Source organism: Lissotriton helveticus, chromosome 4_1 (genome assembly GCF_964261635.1).
Source record: "Lissotriton helveticus chromosome 4_1, aLisHel1.1, whole genome shotgun sequence".
NCBI lineage: Eukaryota > Metazoa > Chordata > Amphibia > Caudata > Salamandridae > Lissotriton > Lissotriton helveticus.
Window position 1 is genome coordinate 1518433485 of NC_136063.1, and position 20287 is coordinate 1518453771.

A 20287-nucleotide genomic window follows, 5' to 3' on the forward strand; every position below is an offset into this window, starting at 1 on the left:
AAATTTGTGGGGCCCCCACCACTGGCCAACTTAGATGGGCAAGATTCCCGTCCCAGTGACTCAATCACGCAATCTTGGAGTCATTATAGACGATGCGCTTAAGATGCATAAGCAGGTGGAAAAAACTGCAGGAACATGCTTTGCCATCTTAAAATGGCTGAAGAAAATCTGTTGGATGCTACCTGAGCCGACCAAGAAGACGGTGGTGAATGCTTTGATTACCTCCCGTATTGATTACGGAAATGTCCTGTACTTGGGTGCAAATAAAGCACTAACTCGTAAGCTACAGGTAGTCCAAAATTCTGCAGTTAGGCTAATATGCAGAATTCCTAGACACACCTCAACCACTAAATATCTGCGAGATTTGCACTGGTTGAAGGTGGAAAAGCGGATCAGATTTAAGGCACTTTGCATTATGCACAAAATAAATATGGCCAGAGCCCCGAAATATCTGATGACACTGGTCCACCCGTACCTTCCGTCTCGATCATTGCGCTCCTCTACCCAAAAGAAATTCACTATTCCCAGATTTAAGCTTTCCCGCGTAGGAGGCAGGTCTTTTTGCTATCAAGGCCCAATGCTGTGGAACTCCATGCCTCTTGCAGTCCGGATGGAAGATAATTATGGCAGATTTTGCAAAAGCCTAAAAACTTGGCTATTTAACATTTAAATTTCATATTCCGTAGTGTTGCTTACCTTTACAAATCTCCGCGCCGGGAAACCCTTTGTGGGTAGCTGTTGCGCGTAACAAATGCAATAAATAAATAAAATAAATAAATAAAAGCCATGCATCCCAGTCCAGGCCCAATATACCCCACGTATGTTCACAGCCTTAGTTCAGTCAGTATCTTCAGTGGCCCCAGTGAGCCGCTTCTTTCCCTGAACGGGTCCAGGGTATGTGATGAAGCAGATACATTACGCTACCCCCACCCCACACCCACCCAGCTCCAGACCCTCTCTCTCCCCTACTTTCAAACATCACGTCCAACTGTATCACTGGGCAAGGACCATACTTATCGCACTCTGCTGCCAGCTGCAAGTCAATCTTGCTCCTCCAGTCACCCTCCTGCTGCCTCGTCTAGCAGCTGCCGCTCCGGACTCGAATGTTGTTCTCTCACCCAGTCTTTCAGCACCTTCTGCAGGGCCTTCGGGTATGTGAAGATGTGGGATCGGCCCTGCCTGTTGATGCGTAGCTTTACATGGTATGGCATGGCGTAGTCCACTCCGAGTTCGCAGAGTTGTTTTTTCATCTGGGCAAACTGTTGTTGTGCCTCCTGGACGCGTATCGTAAAATCAGGAAACAACAAGATCACAGAACCTTCATACTCCAAAGGCTGCTTCTCCCTGGCCAACTTCAATGCAACATATCAATCTCGGTAGTTGAGTAGCTTTGCTATTATGGGGCGGGGTGGTGACCCCGGCGGCGGACGAGGCCCACATGAACGGTGCGCTCTTTCTACCACAAACATACTCGTCTTCCCCCAACAGGGTCTTTAGCAACTTCTCTGTGACTTGCTCTATATTGCCAGTATGTGTGGTCTCCGGAAGTCCCATTATTCTAAGGTTGCAGAGCCGGGGACGCACTTCTAAGTCTTTAGTCTTGTGCTGTAGGACCCGCAGCACTCTTCCTAGTTGTTTGTGGTCAGAGTTGAGGGTGGTATGCGCTTCCTCTACATCCGTGAGCTTTTGTTCGGACATGTCCAGCCATGCGATCCATTCTTTAGGAAAGCACATCAATGTTTGTGCCGAGGTTAGTGATACCACTCTGCAGGCTTTTCTCCATAGCAACTAGCATACCCCGGATATCTGGGCCATGATCCTCTGCAGACTGGGCGTGCTTTCTGGAGGCTTCCTCCGTGGATGCGTCACTGGACTTAGACATCTTCTGTTCAAATGATAGTTTCAGCTGTGACCTGTCCACTCTTCCCATCATGGCAGCTTGCTGACCTCGTAGCCGGCCGATTCTACCAACTCAGGGGGGTAACTCTGCAGCAGGGGGAGCCGAACGTACTTTATCGCTGACATCTCAAGTTGAGTTCCCAGGAGCCACCTCAGGCCAGTGGTGGCTTCGTATCAGGGCCTGAGCTTTCACTCCGGCTGGCAGCCCTGCGTTGCCTCAGGTTCACACTACCAGTAACTGATACTGTTGCTATTCATCTAGAAGTTCTGTTTCTATGTTGGTGGGTGCTGGGGGGGTCAATCCAGCCTTCCGTTATCGCCACGTGCCGCCACTCCCTAACCTAGGGAATCTCCGTTACTGCAATGAGTTCTCAACCACAGCGTTCCCCACGTAGAGGCTCAATCTCACCAGTGGCACAGTCTGGCATGCCTCCACGCATCTAGTACATCCGTCTGAAGGCGCGCCACTTCTCCAGGCATGCAGTGAATTCTATCACCCTGCTGTCGATCTCATAGTAGTGTCTGGCGCGTTTAGGCCCTCGTTGGTGGTTACCAGCTCCGTGCAATGTCTTCAATAATGGCGGCCTCTCAGCGGTCGCAATCGCAAGCTCATGCTTCCCTCACTATACGGTGTGAAGGGGAGCAAGTTCCCTGCTGGTGTCTGTCCCAGTTTGCCCACCTAGCGTCTCCTGGGTTAAATCCTCTCAGCATATGCACTCAGTGCGTCAATCCTCCTCCTTTTTTGTCTTTTGTACCAATGCGGGGCCAGGATCGGCCGCAGGGACCTCACCGAGTCCCGGAGAAGCGCTTCAGGGGGCCAGGCTCTCACCTTCAGGTCACGCTGCGATATCTCAGGCCTGGGCTTCGCCTCACGCAGAGGCCACGACTCCTCGCTTACACCGCCCGTCTGTAGGCCGCACCAGCTCCGGGCATCCTCCGCCCTCCTCACCTACGCAAGCCCGGCGTCAGAGACCCAGTCCGGCCGCCCCGGTCAGTTGCTCCAACTTTGGCCCAGGACACAATACAACAGTTGGGGCCACCGCAAATACGCCTCAACAGATCTCTGGAGCCCTGGGGGTACAGATGCAGCTCCCAAGCTCCAAGCAGTTGCAGGATATTTATCGGATAATAAGACGGTTTTACGGAGCGCTCGGCGCAAGCGGCCATCTTGGTTGTGAGCAAGCTCCGCCCCTCCAGTTACTTACGTTTATTACTATGCTAAATTGATGACATGTAGGGTGCCTATTTGTGCAAGATTAACCTCAGATTGTACCTTTAAGATAAAGTTTGGGGTTATCTCAATTTTGGGGTTTCTTGCATATTGGTGTGCTGTTTTGCTTCTACAATGTTTTCTGCCCAATAGGTCTTAGAACATTTATCTTGTAGGAGAGCGAATGCTGAAACATGTAGTTCTGGTGCCTAGCTGTCATGGCAACAATCCAGAGGTGTGGTATTGCAACACGCAAATGCAGCATATAAAGGTCAGGCACAACAAAATGCGATTTTTACCTTGTGTGGCAATGTGCCACCCATTCTGACTGGAAGAGGAAAAACTCTTCATGTGATTCTATGAATCTGCAGGCATAGGATCCAGATGCAATGGCCATACCAGCACAATCTATTGTAACCCAGCTGGTGTTGCCTACAGTGCTATAGGCCAGCTATAAAACAGCCTCTGGGTGGGGGAGGGTAACCATCAAGGGGAAAGGTAAGGAATGAAATATTGCTACACCAAGTATATGTTCTACCCAAAATAAGTGTGGCTATGTTGCAATGTGAAAGTCATTGACATCCCACAAAGTAAAGACAATGGACAGAATAGTGAAAATATGTGAAAGAACCTAATGTCATCCAGAAATAAAGTGCAGAGTAAAACAAAGTGGCAGCACACACAGCATTCCCATGAGCCCAAACACTCCCAAGACTGAGGATAAGGAAAGAATTAGCATCCTTCAAGCAGAAACAGGAGTACTCTATTGAGAGGATGTGGATGCTATTTAAGAGCCACTTGAGAGAGAGAGAGAGAGCGAGAGAAAGAAAGAGAGAAAGAGAGAGTGAGAGAGAGAGAGATACAAAAGTTTAAAAAAAGCAAACCAACACTCATCTTTAAGGGGGGACAAAGTGACATTGGTCTCTAAAGGCGACAGGGAAAACTGGAAGTGGTGTGGGACAGGAGAAATTTGTACCTGGGAGAGGAGGAGTGTGGCATATAAAGGAAACTTTTTTTAAATAAAAAAATAAGTGGCGCTCGTCTCCAAAGGAAAGACACGCCTCGCGAGTTAAGACTGTGACGAGGAAGGCCAATGGTATTACAACAGTTAAAGTTTGGAAAGGATTCATTCCAAAATGACACTTATGAGCCAATTTAATGCAACTTAATTTGAGAAACAAAACAAAGTATCAGCTAAGATGGTAGTGCCCGCTCTTCAAAATATACTACTTCACTTCTTAGTGCTCGGTAGTCATGACACAGGCTCAGTTGTCCAGTTCTGCTCCAAATGTGTAAGATGATCATAGTCTATTGAAATTCCTGAACGAAGCAAGCTCCCAGGTCAACAAGGAGCCGACAACTTTACATGCGCACAAACATCACTCTTGCTGAACAGGAAGTCTAGGGCATAGATTTATGAAATTCCCTACTAAGTTAAGCCCAGATTTACAAAGACTTAGGGTCAGGTTTGTGTTACTTTTTTAACATGGACCTGACGTAAAGTGTTGAGCTGGTATTTACAATCCAACACAACTAACAATTTGCATTGATTGTAACCCAAAGTAAAGCAAGGCATTACTATGCAACAAGGGGGCTGTTCCTTGAGTGGTGCATGGGCGTTCCAATGCAACCACCTATGGGTTATGATGCAAGTACCTATGCACAAAGAATTGCAGAAAGGGATTGGAGCAGAAATCCTGCACATCCCTGAGCCCGGAGTAATGAGGAGAAATATTTTCATTTCTCCTAGTTTGTTTCTTTTTTATGTGTGCTGCATTTTACAGCACACATCCGGGAGGAAACTGCCTTAAACTATGCTGATCATAACACAAACACCATTGCAACATGGTGCAACGGTGTCTGAAGTATTGCGTGGCAGCCAAAATTGCATCAGTGTAGGGGGAAGGCAGAAAAGTGCCACAACTTTGTAGATATGGTGCTGTTATGCTCTCTCCCATTCAGGCAGCAACTCTACTATGCTGCTTTGTGTAACTTCTTTGTAAATCTGGCCCCTATTTCCTTTATCAAGTTTCCCTCCTCTTCTATGTGCAAAGCCTCACACTTAATAAGAAACGAGAAAAGCCTTACCTTGTTCAATTCCTTATCTGGGTCTGATATCCGCCATTCAGTAACTCTACTGCCAACTCTTTAATGTGTTTCCAGGCAAATTGGACATGATGAGACTCCGTTGTGCGGGCACAGATGACAAAGCGCAACACAAACTTGTCCCTCAGCTTGCAGGGAACAATATGAATTTTTTTGGTTTGATTTATGTTTTCAAGTAGTGCTTCATTCAATTCATTGGATCCCTACAAGAAAGATATTACATGAATAGAATACATTGCTTAAAGATTTTAAATATTATTTTTAAAGGCATACATCGTAGAATTATAAAATGCAACAATCAATACAATCATGTTTGTGCATACCATATATTCAAGTGTGTACTCCTGTCTGCCCATTTTCTTTTTCATTCCATTCAAGGCAAAGCCAAATGAGAAGTGGATAATTCAGTTCCTATAGCCATAAAACCTTTTGCGAGACACATGCAATAAATATTAAAAGATTACTCTTCTTTTTTCCATTAAACTGACACTAGTCTGTTGGCACTTTTTTAAAAATTGAAAAAAATACCATAGTGCTGGGATATTTGAGCATTTTCCAGCCTGGCACTGCCCTGGTGTTCATGGAGGATCTGAATAGGAAAAAAGAAGGCGGTCATGGCATCAGAAAGCCCTTGTTGGATGGGGCGGACCTTCAAATAACTTGTGCCCTGGCACCTGCTGAGCTGCAAGAGTTTTCCCGCCGACCTTTAGATGAGGCGTGGAAGTACGAGAGTGGGAAGATGGAACTGTCAGCATTTTTGTCAATTATCCCATTATCATCCCCTCTAAATCAAACCATAAGCATTTTTACGTTAAGCTCAATTGAATATGTAGATCTATAAAAACACCAGAAAACAGATACACATTCAGTACAGTTTGTAGAGAGATTAGAATAGTCAGATTTTCTCTAAATGAATACTAATATTTTAAAGAAACTGTTCTCTCTCTTAAAGTATAGGGAGTATGCATTTCCTTTTCATTCTGAAATACATAATTTCAATAGTAATCAAATACACACCATTTTTGGGTGCTCCTTTGAAAGGCTTCATGCTATATTTTCAACTGTTATAACATCAAAAAACATTGTTTGCAAAATCAGAGTATCTGGTTCATATTACCCAGAACAGCTGCTTAAAGCAGTATAATAACCTTATAGATCTGTCAATCATGTTACTGGTGCATTTTGATATTACTGATGATGTGTTAAGGACACTTCTGAAAAGTCCAGTGCACGTAGTTCAATGTTTGCGATTGGCAGGAGCAGTGAATCGTGCAAATGAGCTTTGACTCCAGTCCTCAGGAGGCATCTGCCATAACATGAGCGGCCATCAGAATCAAAACAGTCCCAAGGATTGCAATCTAGACCACCTCTGGTGTTTCCAAAACACTGTAAGCTCCATAGCCCTCTATGGGAGCAGAGGAGGAGGAGGGGGGTTATTTCAGGCAGGGGAGTCGAGGCCATGTAATTGAGGTCGGAGCAGATGTAGTATAAAGCCAACATAAACATAACTGTTGTGTCTTCAACTGGATCTGAAGAAACAATGATTTGCATACTTCTCAGACTTTTAAGAACCATGTCCTAGTTTTTAGAATGACAAACTTTCACAACTCACCTTGCATTCCTGGGCATGAGGCGGGTGATTTTTTTTTATGTAACTAAAGCATCGTGTGGTAGCCATCTGTCATTTACAAACAGTACATTTTCCTGTGAAATGGACACTTAGGGGTTCATTAGGATGACGGGCGGACTTTGTCCGCCCGTCATCCTACCGATGTATGGGACCACCCGCCATAAGGGCGGGGGTCCCGTCCTACCTATTATGATGCGCCCGCCACAGTGGCGGGCGCTTCCCGCATTTGTAGCATTGCAGCGGGCGGTGCTGAAAGCACCGCCCGACACAATGCAAAAAATGGACGTTGTGCATTTCAATGCACAACATGACAGGCACCGCGAGGTGCCTGTCATGTTGTGCATTGAAATGCAGGGGGGTACCGTAGGTACCCCCCATGTGCACCCCCCATGCCCATGGAGTCCCTGGGGGCCCGCAACGGGCCCCCGCAGGGGGACTCCGCATGCCTTTCCGTGGCGGCATTGCCGCCACGGAAAGGCATTCACAAATGTCTATCCTAATATGGCCGGCGGTGTCTAATAGACACCGCCACCATATAAACCCTTTTCCGCCCCGGCCGCAAGGCGACCGGGGCGGAAAAGCGGCGGACGGTCTTTCCGTCCGCCGCGGCCAAACATGCCATCCTAATATGGCGGGGGGTGTTTTGTGTCAGGATGGCGGGCGGATTGCCCCCGCCAGGCCGGTGGTGGCTACCGCCTGCCTGGCGGGGGCAATCCGCCCGCCATCCTAATGGACCCCCAAATTTGCACAGGCATACATTGTTACAGATACAACTATATTGCACACAAATAATATGTGGAAATCGGGTTTCAGTGAATATTTATAGTTAGTGCATCACCAAGTAAAGTGTCTTGAATTGTTTTGATCCTATTTAAATCTTTGTTTCCATCACACTTAACAACTACCAAATCAATGTGCTTAATTTTTGCTTTCCTAACTGCTGAATGTGTACAATTAATTTACAGGTATTTACATTTTGCTGTACTACACAAAATGACATAGCGCAGCCTTTCATTTTGCCTTCAGCCTTTCCTGTGCTTTCGCAAGTTTATTACATAATTCATTTACTATTTTGTCTCCGACTGCAAAGTGAAACGAGTTTGTAAACACTAATCCTCATATTAAAAAAGCTGCTATTTGTTAGAATAAAGAAAGATCCGCAGTCCATAGGTGTAATCCAAGATCATAACTTTATTCTTCAGTTTAGATCCATAGTATTATGATATAATCAAGAGACCCCACCAGGAGCAGTTCCACTGCTCAGCCCTTCATACCAACTGACTCCTTCTTACAATTCAACCCTCTCAACATTCCGATGACATCATGTGAGCCAAGCAGTAGAGCTGGGGCAAGCATAGGGAGGATGCATAACACAAGCTACATTGTTTCAGAAGACATAGCCTGACATTTGACCTCTAACTTTGAAGAGCAGCAAATGTGTCAAGATAAATGCAGAGTTACAACTCATTTTTATTTATTACTTGGATGTTCCAGATTTCTTTTTCTTACTTTCTTTCTCTCTTCCATTTGTTCCTTTTCTCTTTTCTTCGTTCTTTCTCCCTTTCCTTTGTTCTTTCTTTCAATTGTCTTCATGCATTCTTTCTAACCCGTCTTTCCTCCTTCTTGTCTTTTTTGCCTTCTATCTCTTTTACCTGCCCTCTTTCTTGCCCACTTTCATGCCCTTTCTTGCATTCTTTCTTTCTTGCCTTCTCTCTAGTGCTGTTTTTCTTTCTCTTTCTCAGTTTCTTTCTTTTTTATTTACTTCCTTTTTAGGTTTTGCCTAGCGAAAGCTGCGCTCTGCGCAGCTTTTTCGCGCAGGCGAAATCCTGTTGAGAACTGTAGGGTGCTTTGGGTCGGCCCTCGTCATTGATTGGCTGGCTCCGTAAACGGAGCCTTGCCATTGGACGAGGGGCCTGTCCGTCAATGCCGGACCAGACACGGGGGCGTTCCTGACATTCTTTCCCTTTTGCCGACGTCACGCGACGCCGGGAACGCCCCCGAGTCTGGTCCGGCATTGCCGGCACTACTGCGTCTCTTCTCCCCCGTTTCCCGCCCCGTGACTGGCCGGCCGGCCAATCCTAGCGCGGCCGGCCGGAAGTGCCCGCCCCCCGCAGCCCGGGGGAAGAAGGAAGACGGCAAGCAGTATGGCGGCGCCCGCGGGGCTCCCGTGGCCTGGAGGGAACCGCCGCCGTCGACGTTGCCGGTCTCCCATGCCGAAGAGGGAGACCGGAGAAGTGCCAGAGAGATTTTCGACGTTGCCGGTCTCCCATGCCGAAGAGGGAGACCGGAGAAGTGCCGCCGTCGCAAGGTGCAGGTGAGTCGATTTGTTTTTTTGTTTTTTTTTTCCCCTCCTCTCTTCCCCTGCCTTCCTGCCCCAACCTCTCTCCCCCTGTCTCCTACCTTCACTCGTCATGTCCTCCCCGCCTTCCTCGTCTCCGGCCGGGCTCCCGGCTGCTGCTCTGGAGGCCTGAGAGGTGGAGCCCTGTCCGGGGAGTTCCCTGCACCGGCATGTACGTGCAGACACGAGCCGGGCCTCGGGGGTCTGCTGGTCTCCGTTTCCGAAAGGGCTCGTGCTGACGAGAAGAGCACGTGGCTTCCTTGAAGCATATTGCATGTTTCACTATTGCTTCATTCAAGACATTCCAAACCCAGTTCTGACACAGTCCGTTGTCTTTGATTTTTGCCTGGTGAACAAGAAGGTTTCTGACAGGAAACGGCAGATGTGCAAGGTGCCGCGTGTACACTGAACACTTACAACACAGATGCGTACATCAGGGGGCGAGTCGTGCTGCCGGGGTCGAGGGGCACAGAGGAGTCGACTCAAACAGTACCCGACCTCGAGCGGAAGATAACTCGGGAAAGCCGACTGACCACAACAGGCTCCGAGTGCTGCGAGGGTGAAGCCGACGAGAAGGGGGTTGAGTGCTAGGCAGAGGCAGTGCTGCATGCACCGGGGGCTTGGCTTGTAGGGCAACATCAACCTACGCCCCCAGATGAAGGGACCGGTGAATTGCAGGGGGTTGCCCCTCCACCCCCCCTCCTCATAAATGATGTTGGGTTTGAACTAACAACTTTATTCGTACCAATCCAATGCAACATTAAGAATTCAGGTGATTAAAAAAACTCTCATTGTTATCCCGTTGCCATTATGCAGTGCAAAAGTCAGCAACACAGGCCAGGCATTCGTTCGGGCCTCTAAGCCCGTATGTGCATCCACCTGTGTTAGTGAGGGTTGGATGTATTCCAGGTATCCATCCACTAGCTCCAGACTATTAGTCAGATTTGTCATACATTTATTTATTTATCTCATTCTTCCATTGTGTACCGAAAGTAATCCTTTTCATTGTTTTGCGCTGCAGCAGGCTTTTCTTTTATTGCTTCGGCCAGTACTCAAGTGCTGCTGGTGTCAAGCCTGTGGCACTGCCTGTGCTTGTTTACGTTCTGTGAGTTTTCCAATTATTTCATGTCTCAGAAAGTGCCCTTATTTTCTCTGTAAATGTTGTGTGCAAATCTCTCTAGCCTATGCAGATAGCAGGTCTGACTTCCAAGTGCGGAAGCTGGTTTGATATTGTTTATTACCCCGATTAGTCCTCTTCCCTCCCTCCTTCCCTGGTTGCACAATTTAGCCACCAGCTTGGTAACAACACAGGAGCCGGCGAGGGGAGAAGAGTTTTTTTTTTAACTATAAAAAACAGTAAAAATAAAAGAAATACGTGCATGCTACGCCTGTTGGAGCGGGACATAGGCACATTATCTTTATTGCATATTATGTCCATGCTTGTAGCTCCTCCGCTTTTCTTTTTCTTCCTGACCCATCGATCTGTACTCCAGCGTTTCCCTCTTCTTTTCCCCTTTACTCCTTCCGCTGCTGTACCATTGTTCCATGCCTTCCCCTCTTTCCCCCGCCCCACTTCCTTCTTCTGCATTCACCACCCCTTGTTCTGTTGCCCTCCCTTCCTTCATTATCTCTCTACTCTATCCTCCCATCACCCCCACTTCTGGTCCCACTCACTCCTCTCACGCCCTCATACTCTTCTGCATCTCCCACCTTCTCCCTTACCTCCCTACTCTACCCACCTGCAGCTCTCGCTTCTACTGTCACCCACTTACCCTCCCACCTCTTATTCACTGCAGCTTCCAATGTCCTGATCCCCAGTCGCTCCTTTCTCTCTCGCACTCCACCCCTTCCTGCCCCTCTTTAGGCCTTTGCAGATGTATTTCCCCCCCCCCCCCTTAGCTCCTCCTGCATTCCTTTTCCCTCATCCCCTCTGTTCACCCGTTCTCTACTCTCTCCTTTCGTGCCTCCCTGTTCTGTCACTCACGTTCCCTCCCTCTGCTGCTACCACACTTTCTCCTCTCCAAACACTTTACTCAGACTCTCACTGCCCGCAACACTCCGGGTGTTCTGCCCTCCTCTTTTGTTCCCTCTCTCCGCAATCTTGTTTTTAATGATCAGTTCTGTGGTTCGCTCTGTTTCTGACCGCCGGGTCCGTGTTAACTGTGCCATCCCCTTTTATGTTCGGTGTAAAGTGCTCCCATGCCGCGAGATCAGAGCTGCGAGTGGGAGGTTGCCTGACAGGTGACAGAGAGGGGACAGACCAAATGTAGTGCTCTAGGGCAGAGTCGGGTAGTTAAACCTGTACTTAGTGCCCAGGGTCATGATTGACCAGGAACACCTGTTGAGTGCCTAGACAAGGTCCCAGGAAGATTCATCTACACTAGCGTTCTCCAAAGTCGGTCCTGGAGGCCCAGATCAATGGCAGATTTTTTTCATATCCCCATTCAGAAAAAATGTAGTTATCTTAAAAATCTGGCATGGATCCGGCCCTCCAGGACCGACTTTGTTAGAACCCTGATCTACATCATTCAGTAACCGTAAATCAGGTATGATGTTTACGATTGACTGTGACATACATTATTAACATACGCAGTTGTTTATAATTATATCATTAACACAAGTTTAGATAATCAATACTATTTGTACTATGCCTGGCTAGAATCCACGTTTGTTTGAATGATTAATGCTGGTTTTCTTACACAGTAATAATAAGCTTAGGTCCCATATTGTCCCTACGATGTGTACAATTCTCACACTAGTTTCTCGTTACCTATTCTTTCCCAAGCACAACCTTGGAAATGTGAGAGAGTCTGATCACACTTTGTACTCTGGCCTGGATATGTGAGACAGTGAACTCATTCCTTTCCTCCCACTACCACCATCTATAAAAGCTGTGGGTTTTAGCAGATCGGAAGCCAGGGAGCACAGTGGCAGATCAGTGAGTGTCCTGTCCATGAACTGGAAAACAATTACTAACACTTGAGCTTTGTTCTCTACAGCTAGGTTGAGAAAATGTGTGAGGGTTTGAACTCAAACTGTGAGTTAGTATGCAGAGGCTCGGTGAGACCCATGTCTGCTTGTGCCTCCGTTTTCGTGCCCCTGTTGCCTGCTTGTGCCTCTGTGTGCCCCTGTTGCCTGCTTGTGCCTCTGTGTGCCCCTGTTGCCTGCTTGTGCCTCCGTGTCCCCCTGTTGCCTGCTTGTGCTGTGTGGGTGTGTGTGGAGGGCTCTGTGTGGCTGTGTGTGTAGGAAGCTTTGTGTGGCTGTGTGTGTGGGGGGCTCTGTGTAGCTGTGTGTGTGGGGGGCTCTGTGTGTGTGGGGGGCTCTAAGTGGCTGTGTGTGAGGGGCTCTGTGTGGGGGTGTGTGTGGGGGGGCTCTGTGTGTGTTTGTGTGTCATTTGCGATAGATAAAGCTAGTGGCATTGTAAATGACAATGCCATTTATTTATGTTAAAAAAAACATAAATAAAAATAATGTCAAGAGCAATGCCAATAGCTCTAACTTTAACAAAGGCAAAACCATTGCATTGTAAATGCTTGTTTACTTGTACCATGGGCCTGTTTTTGGAAGCACCAAATCTGCTCTGTTACTGGACAGTCAGCAGATGGCTCCGCCACAGTGCACTGCAGCCGAGCCTAGGAAGTGATCACTGTGTCAGCTATTTCAATTTTGGGGGAGATGGGGCCTCAACACGGGTGGTGTCATCATGATCGATATTTAAAATTCACAAACCATGCCAGCAGCAATGAGAAACATGTGCCCCTATAACTCTCAAAGACCATCAAGAAGCAATGTCAGAAAGTTCCAAGCAGCCATATTTTGCCAATGAGGGCCACTTTTTTTTAGTATGAGTCCACATTTTTGTAGCATGAGGCCACAACTGTTTTAAGTATGAGCCAATTTTTCTGTGGTCCCTTGGCCTGTTTTATGCCCCAGTCCGACCTTGCTCCAGAGGACCATAGTGGACCATACATTGCAATCACTAAAGTGAACGAGCCATAGCCTCATAATAATAACTGTAAAGAACGCATTTCAGATCCTCATGCTTTAAGGCTGTTTATTATTAATGTGTAGGATTTCCCCTAAATGGCATAATGATAAGATAAGTGTTATTGACATTAAAATCTGAAAATTAGGATCACTCATTTCTTACTAAGTGAGGAAGATAGCCTCTAGCCAGATATTTTCCTTGATGAGAATGACTTCTGTGATCCGTCATTTGTTTCTCCTCAGGAGAGGTTGCTTAACGGACAGCTGTTCAATCGGTATAATATTTAAAGTGGGATGCAACACACTGGAAAGTAGAAAGGTTTTACTTTTTAGTCTTCCCTCTTACCTTTAGTCGGAAGCACACCAGCCCCAGTGTCACGTCGGCAGAGATCTCAAATCGTTCATCCTGACGCACTAAATCTTCAAATTCGTGAGCAAGCCTTACGTGCTAAGAAAGAAGAGAGGAAAGCTACATTACATCAATTGATTTGCATTCTAGCCATGTTCATATGCTTACCCTAAGCCCCCTGGCTTTAATGCCATTTGTGTCATAGGCATACATAATAAGAAGGCTGTCTGCTGTGGAGTACAACACTGTGGATGTTGTGAAGGATCCTTAATAAGAGATACAAGAATCAGGGGTCGTGTGTAGAAGTTATCAATGGCACCATTAGCGTTTGGCTTTTACTAAAGTAATTGAAATGTCAAAGCAGTCTATGTCCTCGTATTGGTCATGTTTAGCTCAAGTACTGGCGTCATTTATTATTTTGGGAACTCAAATGTATTTATGATTTGGAACCCTAAGAGTTGCCCATACAAATCCACAAAGATCTACAATAAACGGTTCTCAAAGATAATAGTGTACAGAGTACACTACATGGCAAAATCATTCAATGTGCCGACACACTCCACTTATATAAAAACGTCTTGGACTAATAATGTGCAAATGCGCAATTGTTTAGGTGAGAAATACAAAATCTATCCAAGCATAGGGAATCTAATGTAAGCAATAGGGCAATTCTAGTACAGTACTGCCATATAATTCAGTGCAATCAGCTTAGCAAAGCAATGTAAACACTATCAATCAATTAGACAATGCAAATCTTATTACACTAAAAAACCATGTTCATCAAATAAAATGAATATAGTCCTATCTAAAACATATTTAAGAATTATTAAAAAAAAGGTAAACAGTTTTGAACAGGCTATTTCCGAGGGTGGTGCCAAAACACATTTGCAGGCTTCCGCTGGCAAGGAAATATTATACTTTAGGAACACTGGTCTTAACAGTCGATGTTGTAGCAAATGCAGAACAAATAGCACATGATTTCAATCTTGAACATGGTTCCTGCAGAAGTCACAAAGCCTATCTTTCCTAGGTAATACCTCCCACGCTCCTATAATATTTTTAAGAGGAAGTTCAGCCTTAATAATAGTGAACAGTAATACTGACATGGAAGTCCCTGCCACGCTGCTGAAGCCGCGGCTGGTGCAACTGCCTAATTCTGCTTTTAAAAATCGCCGCTTTGTCTGTTGTCTGAATGATTAATATTCTGCACAGCATACTGTTTTAAACCTTTGAAATTTATGTTGCAGGCACACTATTGTAAAATTTTATTCTGGGTAACCTACTGCTTTTGGGCACCGCCTCTCTCCCTGTTCCATCGCAGCTTGTGCTGTTTGTTGTGGAGGGAGCCAGGTAGCGCGGTATAGAGGGAGTGAAGCACACTCACTTCCGGCGGTCATTTTGGAGGAGGTGACGGTCTAGTGGTTACACTAGGACCCTTATAAGCCTCCTATTTAAAGCTCACATGGGGCTGGCGCGCAGCGGACGCGCGCAGTGGGCGCACCGGTGCGCCAAAGGAAAGCCCGTCTGTGCCCGTCCGTGGCGTGGCCGGGTCGAGGGTAAAACACGCTGTTCAACTGCCCCCGAAGCAAGGTCTGACCAAGGATTTTATATTATCCCTGAATAAACATGCAACTCAGTGTCATGAGGCCCTAAAACCTGATAAGTGGGAAGGACTAGTTTGCTGCCGGCATTGTAAGGCAGTGTTTGCTCCTGACCAAGCCCTTAAAGGGAAGATGTGGCCTATTGTCCTTCGAGGAGGGCTTATAAATGCCAGGTCTATGTGTAAGAACGCGCTACACATTTTTGACCTTATCATCTAGACTGGCTCCTTATTACAGAGATTTGGTTAAAAGTCTGGTGTAACCCAGACATTGCATTGGCCCTCCCGCAAGGATATTTAATTCAAAGACTGGACAGGCAGGAGCAACGTGGGGGGGGGGGCTTGCAATCATCTATCGCGACACCTTGAAGTGCACCACCCATGAATTACCAGATATCAAAGGGGCAGAAACTATGGCCTTCTGTCTACAGATTCATGAGTCCTTTACTTTCGCAGGTGCCCTGGTTTATCGCCCACCTGGTCAAACTAAAGAATTCTTGGAGAGCATGGGGGAGGTACTCAGCGATCTGACTCTTAGATTTAACAACTTTACGCTGTTAGGTGATTTAAACCTTCATCTTGACTCCCCGACTGATTCAGGGGTGGCCTGTTTTATGGACATAATCAACGTCCTCGGGCTAACATTGTTGACCCGTGATTCTACGCATAAAGCAGGCCATATACTCCACTGTATCTGTTCCAACTTAGGTACCTTGAAGGTTAAACCCCCTTGCGTACAAACATGGACAGACCACAAACTCATTCCGTTTGACCTTGTGGTTGAAGGCAATGTTCTAGGGAAAGGCCTTGGTAAAGCAGGGGGGCGTGCCAAACTGGGCTGGAAAAAGCTACTCGCCAATTTAGACCTTCCAGGGAGAGCTAAGGATAGCCAACCCATATTGACTGGCCACACCTTAATAGATAATAAATGCTTCTGCGACTGGAACTGAACTTAGTGGACCGATGGACCCCATAGGCCCAGACAACTTACACGGAGTTCAAAAAATATCTTCTCCTTGGTTTTCGCTCTCCTTAAAAAAGGAACTAGGTGAAGTTAGAGTGTTGGAACGGAGGTGGCGCCGAAACTATGAGGCTGATGACCGTAATACTTATAAAGCGGCTTGGAGACGGTATCATGCTTTGATCAAACTTTCCAAAGAAGCATAATATTTGGAAGCTGTCTCCTCCGCTAATAATAGACAGAAAGAGATCTTCAGGATCGTAAATAATTTCAGGAACCCCAATTCCATTGCTAACTATTTTGAGCAAAAAATACAAGACATCATTAAAGATTTTCCCCAACCGGTGCTTCCCTCCCCGGATGGGGTGAATAGGGAGGACATCAAGACTGTCTGTTTTAAAACGTTCTGCCCTATTAGTTTAGAAGAGTCCCGCCAGGCCATTCTATCGAGCAAGTCTGGCTCGCCTTTTGATCCTTGCCCCCCGGTGCTTCTACGAGCTTTAGTTGACGAGGTGAATCCAAATATTAATGGCATCATCAATTCCTCACTGTCCTCCGCCGAGATTCCCAGGGAATGGAAACTCGCAGCTGTAAAGCCTTTACAGAAAAAACCTTTAGCTGACCCGGCAACTCTTTTGAATCTCCGTCCCATTTCATTGCTTCCAGCATTATTCAAACTTACGGAAACATTTGTAAATAAACAACTTACCAAGTTTTTAGAGGACAATGACATTTTGCATACCAATCAGTCAGGTTTCAGGGCCAAGCACTCAACGGAATCTGCCCTCCTGTTCACGGTGGTGACCCTGCGGGGCGCCATTGACCAGGGAAAGAAAGCTGTCCTGATTTTACCTGATCTATTGGCGGCTTTCGATACGGTCTCGCATTCCATATTGATTGACCTCCTAGTAAAATCAGGCATAGTAGGAGAGGTATTGGCATGGCTGAAAAATGTTCTCAATCAAAGGCGACAAGTCACCGTTCTAGGAGAGTTCTGCTCCGTAGAGAAAGTTTTGAAGGCAGGGGTGCCGCAGGGCTTCTGTCTGAGCCCTGTACTTTTCAACCTGTATATGGTTCCCCTGATCGAACTTATCTCATCTTTTTGGATCAGCACAGTATCATATGCTGATGATACTCAGCTCATCCTAGTGCTGGACAGGGAACTGCCTGGAGCCGAAGAGAATCTTAAAAACTGCCTTGCCGCCACATTTGATTGGATGAGGAACAATCATCTTAAGTGCAATTCGGGCAAAACCGAAATTCTGCCGTTTGGCCATCAAAACCTGTTCTCACCCAAACAGTGGTGGCCGGAGGACGCAGAAGCTCCCCCCAACACTATTTCCACTGCCCGCAATCTGGGCATTAAGTTTGACGACTCCCTGTCATTTAAACAACAGGCGGTGACCTCAGCCGGCACGCGTTTTAACATCATTAGAGGTCTTAGAAAATGTTTTGACCTTCTCCCATTGGCAGCAAGGAAACCGGTGGCGGTTGCGCTAATAACGTCAAGGCTTGATTACTGCAATAGCCTGTATGCGGGAGCTCCACAGGCTGCAGATGGTCCAGCATGCAGCCGCCCTCCTGGTCCTTGGCTGGCCAAGGAAGTCGTCCGCCTCGGCTGCGCTCAACGCCCTACATTGGCTGCCAATACACAAGCGCATCCTGTTTAAAATACTGATTATTACATTTAGGGCCTTCCATTTGCAAGGGCCTAAATACCTCTCAAAAGGGTTTAGACGCTATTTGCCATCACGGAACCTTAGGTCCTCAAATCTGAATTTATTGGTGATCCCAAGTTTCAAGCTGGTCACCAAGGGGGGAGAGTCCCTTGTTGTATTGGGATCTAGGGCGTGGAACAAGCTTCCACCACAGCTCCGGCAAATCCCCGTAGAGAGCCACTTTAGGAAAGCCCTGAAAAGCTGGATCTATAACCTTACGGATACCGCTTATAAAACTTTCGTGTAAGTGTGCAGGTCTTCTGAACTTCAGCAGTCAGCCGGCCTGGTCCATATAGCTTCGGTAATCAGCGCCAAGATGCTCCTTGGAGTGAAAGCCGCGCTATAAAAATGTGCCTTTACATTTACATTTACAATAATCAAATGATTCTCCGCACAACATGGGAAAGGTTCCATTGAACATATGATTGAGATTGGTTTACAAATGCTCCTCTCCGCAAGTCTATCGTTCTTAAAGTGTTGAGAACACAATACAATATCTCTTTTCTGTCTAACTTCATAGACTGATTCTTCAATCATATTTTTTTAAATAGGCTTTGGGAGGGGTCCCACTTCACTATGCCCAATTCCAAACATATCCAGTGCTTGCACATAATTTGAAAAAACAGCCCTTCTCTCCTTCAGACATAAAAAGATTTTGGGCCTTATTTAAAAGGCCTTGCGTCAGTTTTTGCACTGCCGGTGCATCACTTTTTGTGATGCATTGGTGGCGTAAAACATGCCCCCTTTTGCGATCTATTCACAAAGTGGTGCATGTAAGCAGATGTGTCACTTTGTAAACCCCTGCGCTACATTATACCTGTGTCAGGATTAATGTATGCAGGGGGGTGTTCCCACGTAAGTAAGCCTCCTAGAAGTGACTCAGTCAAATCTATGAGATTTCACTGCACCACTTCTAGGATGCAAATGCATAAAAACCTTACTCCTGCCTTATGGCAGGCGTAAATGTGAAGCAGTTCTATAGCCATAGCCCTACCCCCTACATTGCTGGGGTTGCGTGACGCTTCAGACTTAACTTCAGCAATGCCTAATTTTTGCACCAACAGATATATCAGTAAAACTGACGTATCTGTCATTCCTTGCGACATGATGCATCATACAGCAAATATGACTCATCCATCATGTCGCAAGGAGGGCGCAATGAGAAGTGACGCATGGCTGTTTTTACGCAGCAATGCATCACTTTCAATAAATGAGGTCCGTCATGTTTTAATGCAGCCCATATGCACCCCAAATCACTATTCAATATACTATTCCCCACCTTAAAGTTGCAGTCATAGCAAACACAGTCATGGAGAGAAGCCTGAATTCAAGCCGGAATACCATTGGAGCAACTGCATAATTCACGTGTCATATTTAGCGTCAAATGCGCACCATCACCTTCTTAAAGAAGGACAAGTACCACTCATCCATTAATTCACAGGTATAACTCAATGAGGGTATAATTTTGATCTCATATACCGCCAGAGCGTGGGTAAAATATCTTTGCCCACGACATTTATATAAACTGCCACTTGCTGGAGCCTGGGATATTGCCTTACTTCTGCACTGGCTAAAATGATCACTATTAGAACAGTTACTAGAAAAAGGTCTACACAAATACGGGTACAGCTTCACCATCTCTAGCTTGTCTCTCCCTAAAAACCAAAGCAAATCTTTCCTAACCCTGCACCGCCGGGACCTAAAAAACATAACTTTGCTCTTCGATTTGTTTATTTTTAGGAAATGTTCATCAGCGCAGTTGCCTAACTCTGAGAGACACCTCTGTAAACCTATTGGGGATGAATCTAACAAAATGGCATCATCCATGTAGAGAGAACCAAAATGAATTGTTCCTAGTTTTGGTGAGTTCCCCTTACATTGGGCGACTCTGCTTGGCAAGTCAGACATATAAAGAGGAAAGAGGAGGGGCGTTAGTAAGCACCCTTGCTTCAGCCCATTGTGAGTTTCTACTTTACTAGACAAGCCCTGGTTTCCTCTCATTAGGACCTAAGTCCAGGTAGAAGAGTGAGCGCGGTAATTACTAATACAGACAATTTCCTCCATGATCAACCCTGTTGAACGCTATGGAAAAATATATAAAGGCAGCATATAAAGCTATGCCTTTACAATCTGGATACTTCTCAATCAGAGTTTGGAGGGCCGTGATATAATCTAGGGTGCCACAATGCATAGGAAAGGCAGCCTGCTCCACAGGGACAGATTATTGCCAAATGGCAAGTCCTGAAGGTGACAAAGAATACTCTTGGCAAACAGTTTACCAATCACATCCAATAATGCAATCTGCCTGGCAGCAGAAGTTTTAGGACCTTTTTTTTTATATAAGGGCACTATTATACTTCTTGTCCAAGAGTTCGGTATGGTTCCATGCAAATAACAATATTGAAACACCAAATGGAGAAAAAGAGCCAATGCAGAAACATCTTGTTCAATGAAAGATGTAGGGAGAACATTCAGGCCCATCGTCCCAG

At 46.2% G+C, this 20287-nt stretch overlaps 1 protein-coding gene across 3 annotated transcripts in view; it reads right to left on the reverse strand.

The window, feature by feature from the left end:
• LOC144829209 (aromatic-L-amino-acid decarboxylase-like) overlaps positions 1–20287 on the reverse strand; it is a 799768-nt gene that overhangs the window by 17259 nt on the left and 762222 nt on the right. For 2 of the 3 annotated variants that reach the window (XM_078688116.1, XM_078688117.1), the window contains exons 13-14: positions 13517–13618; positions 5198–5418 (exon numbers count right to left, since the gene is read on the reverse strand). In XM_078688116.1, the coding sequence (XP_078544242.1) occupies positions 5203–5418; positions 13517–13618 (318 nt within the window). In that variant the 3' untranslated portion in view covers positions 5198–5202. The remainder of the gene's footprint in view (positions 1–5197; positions 5419–13516; positions 13619–20287) is intronic. The other variant, XM_078688118.1, reaches the window with a different exon arrangement.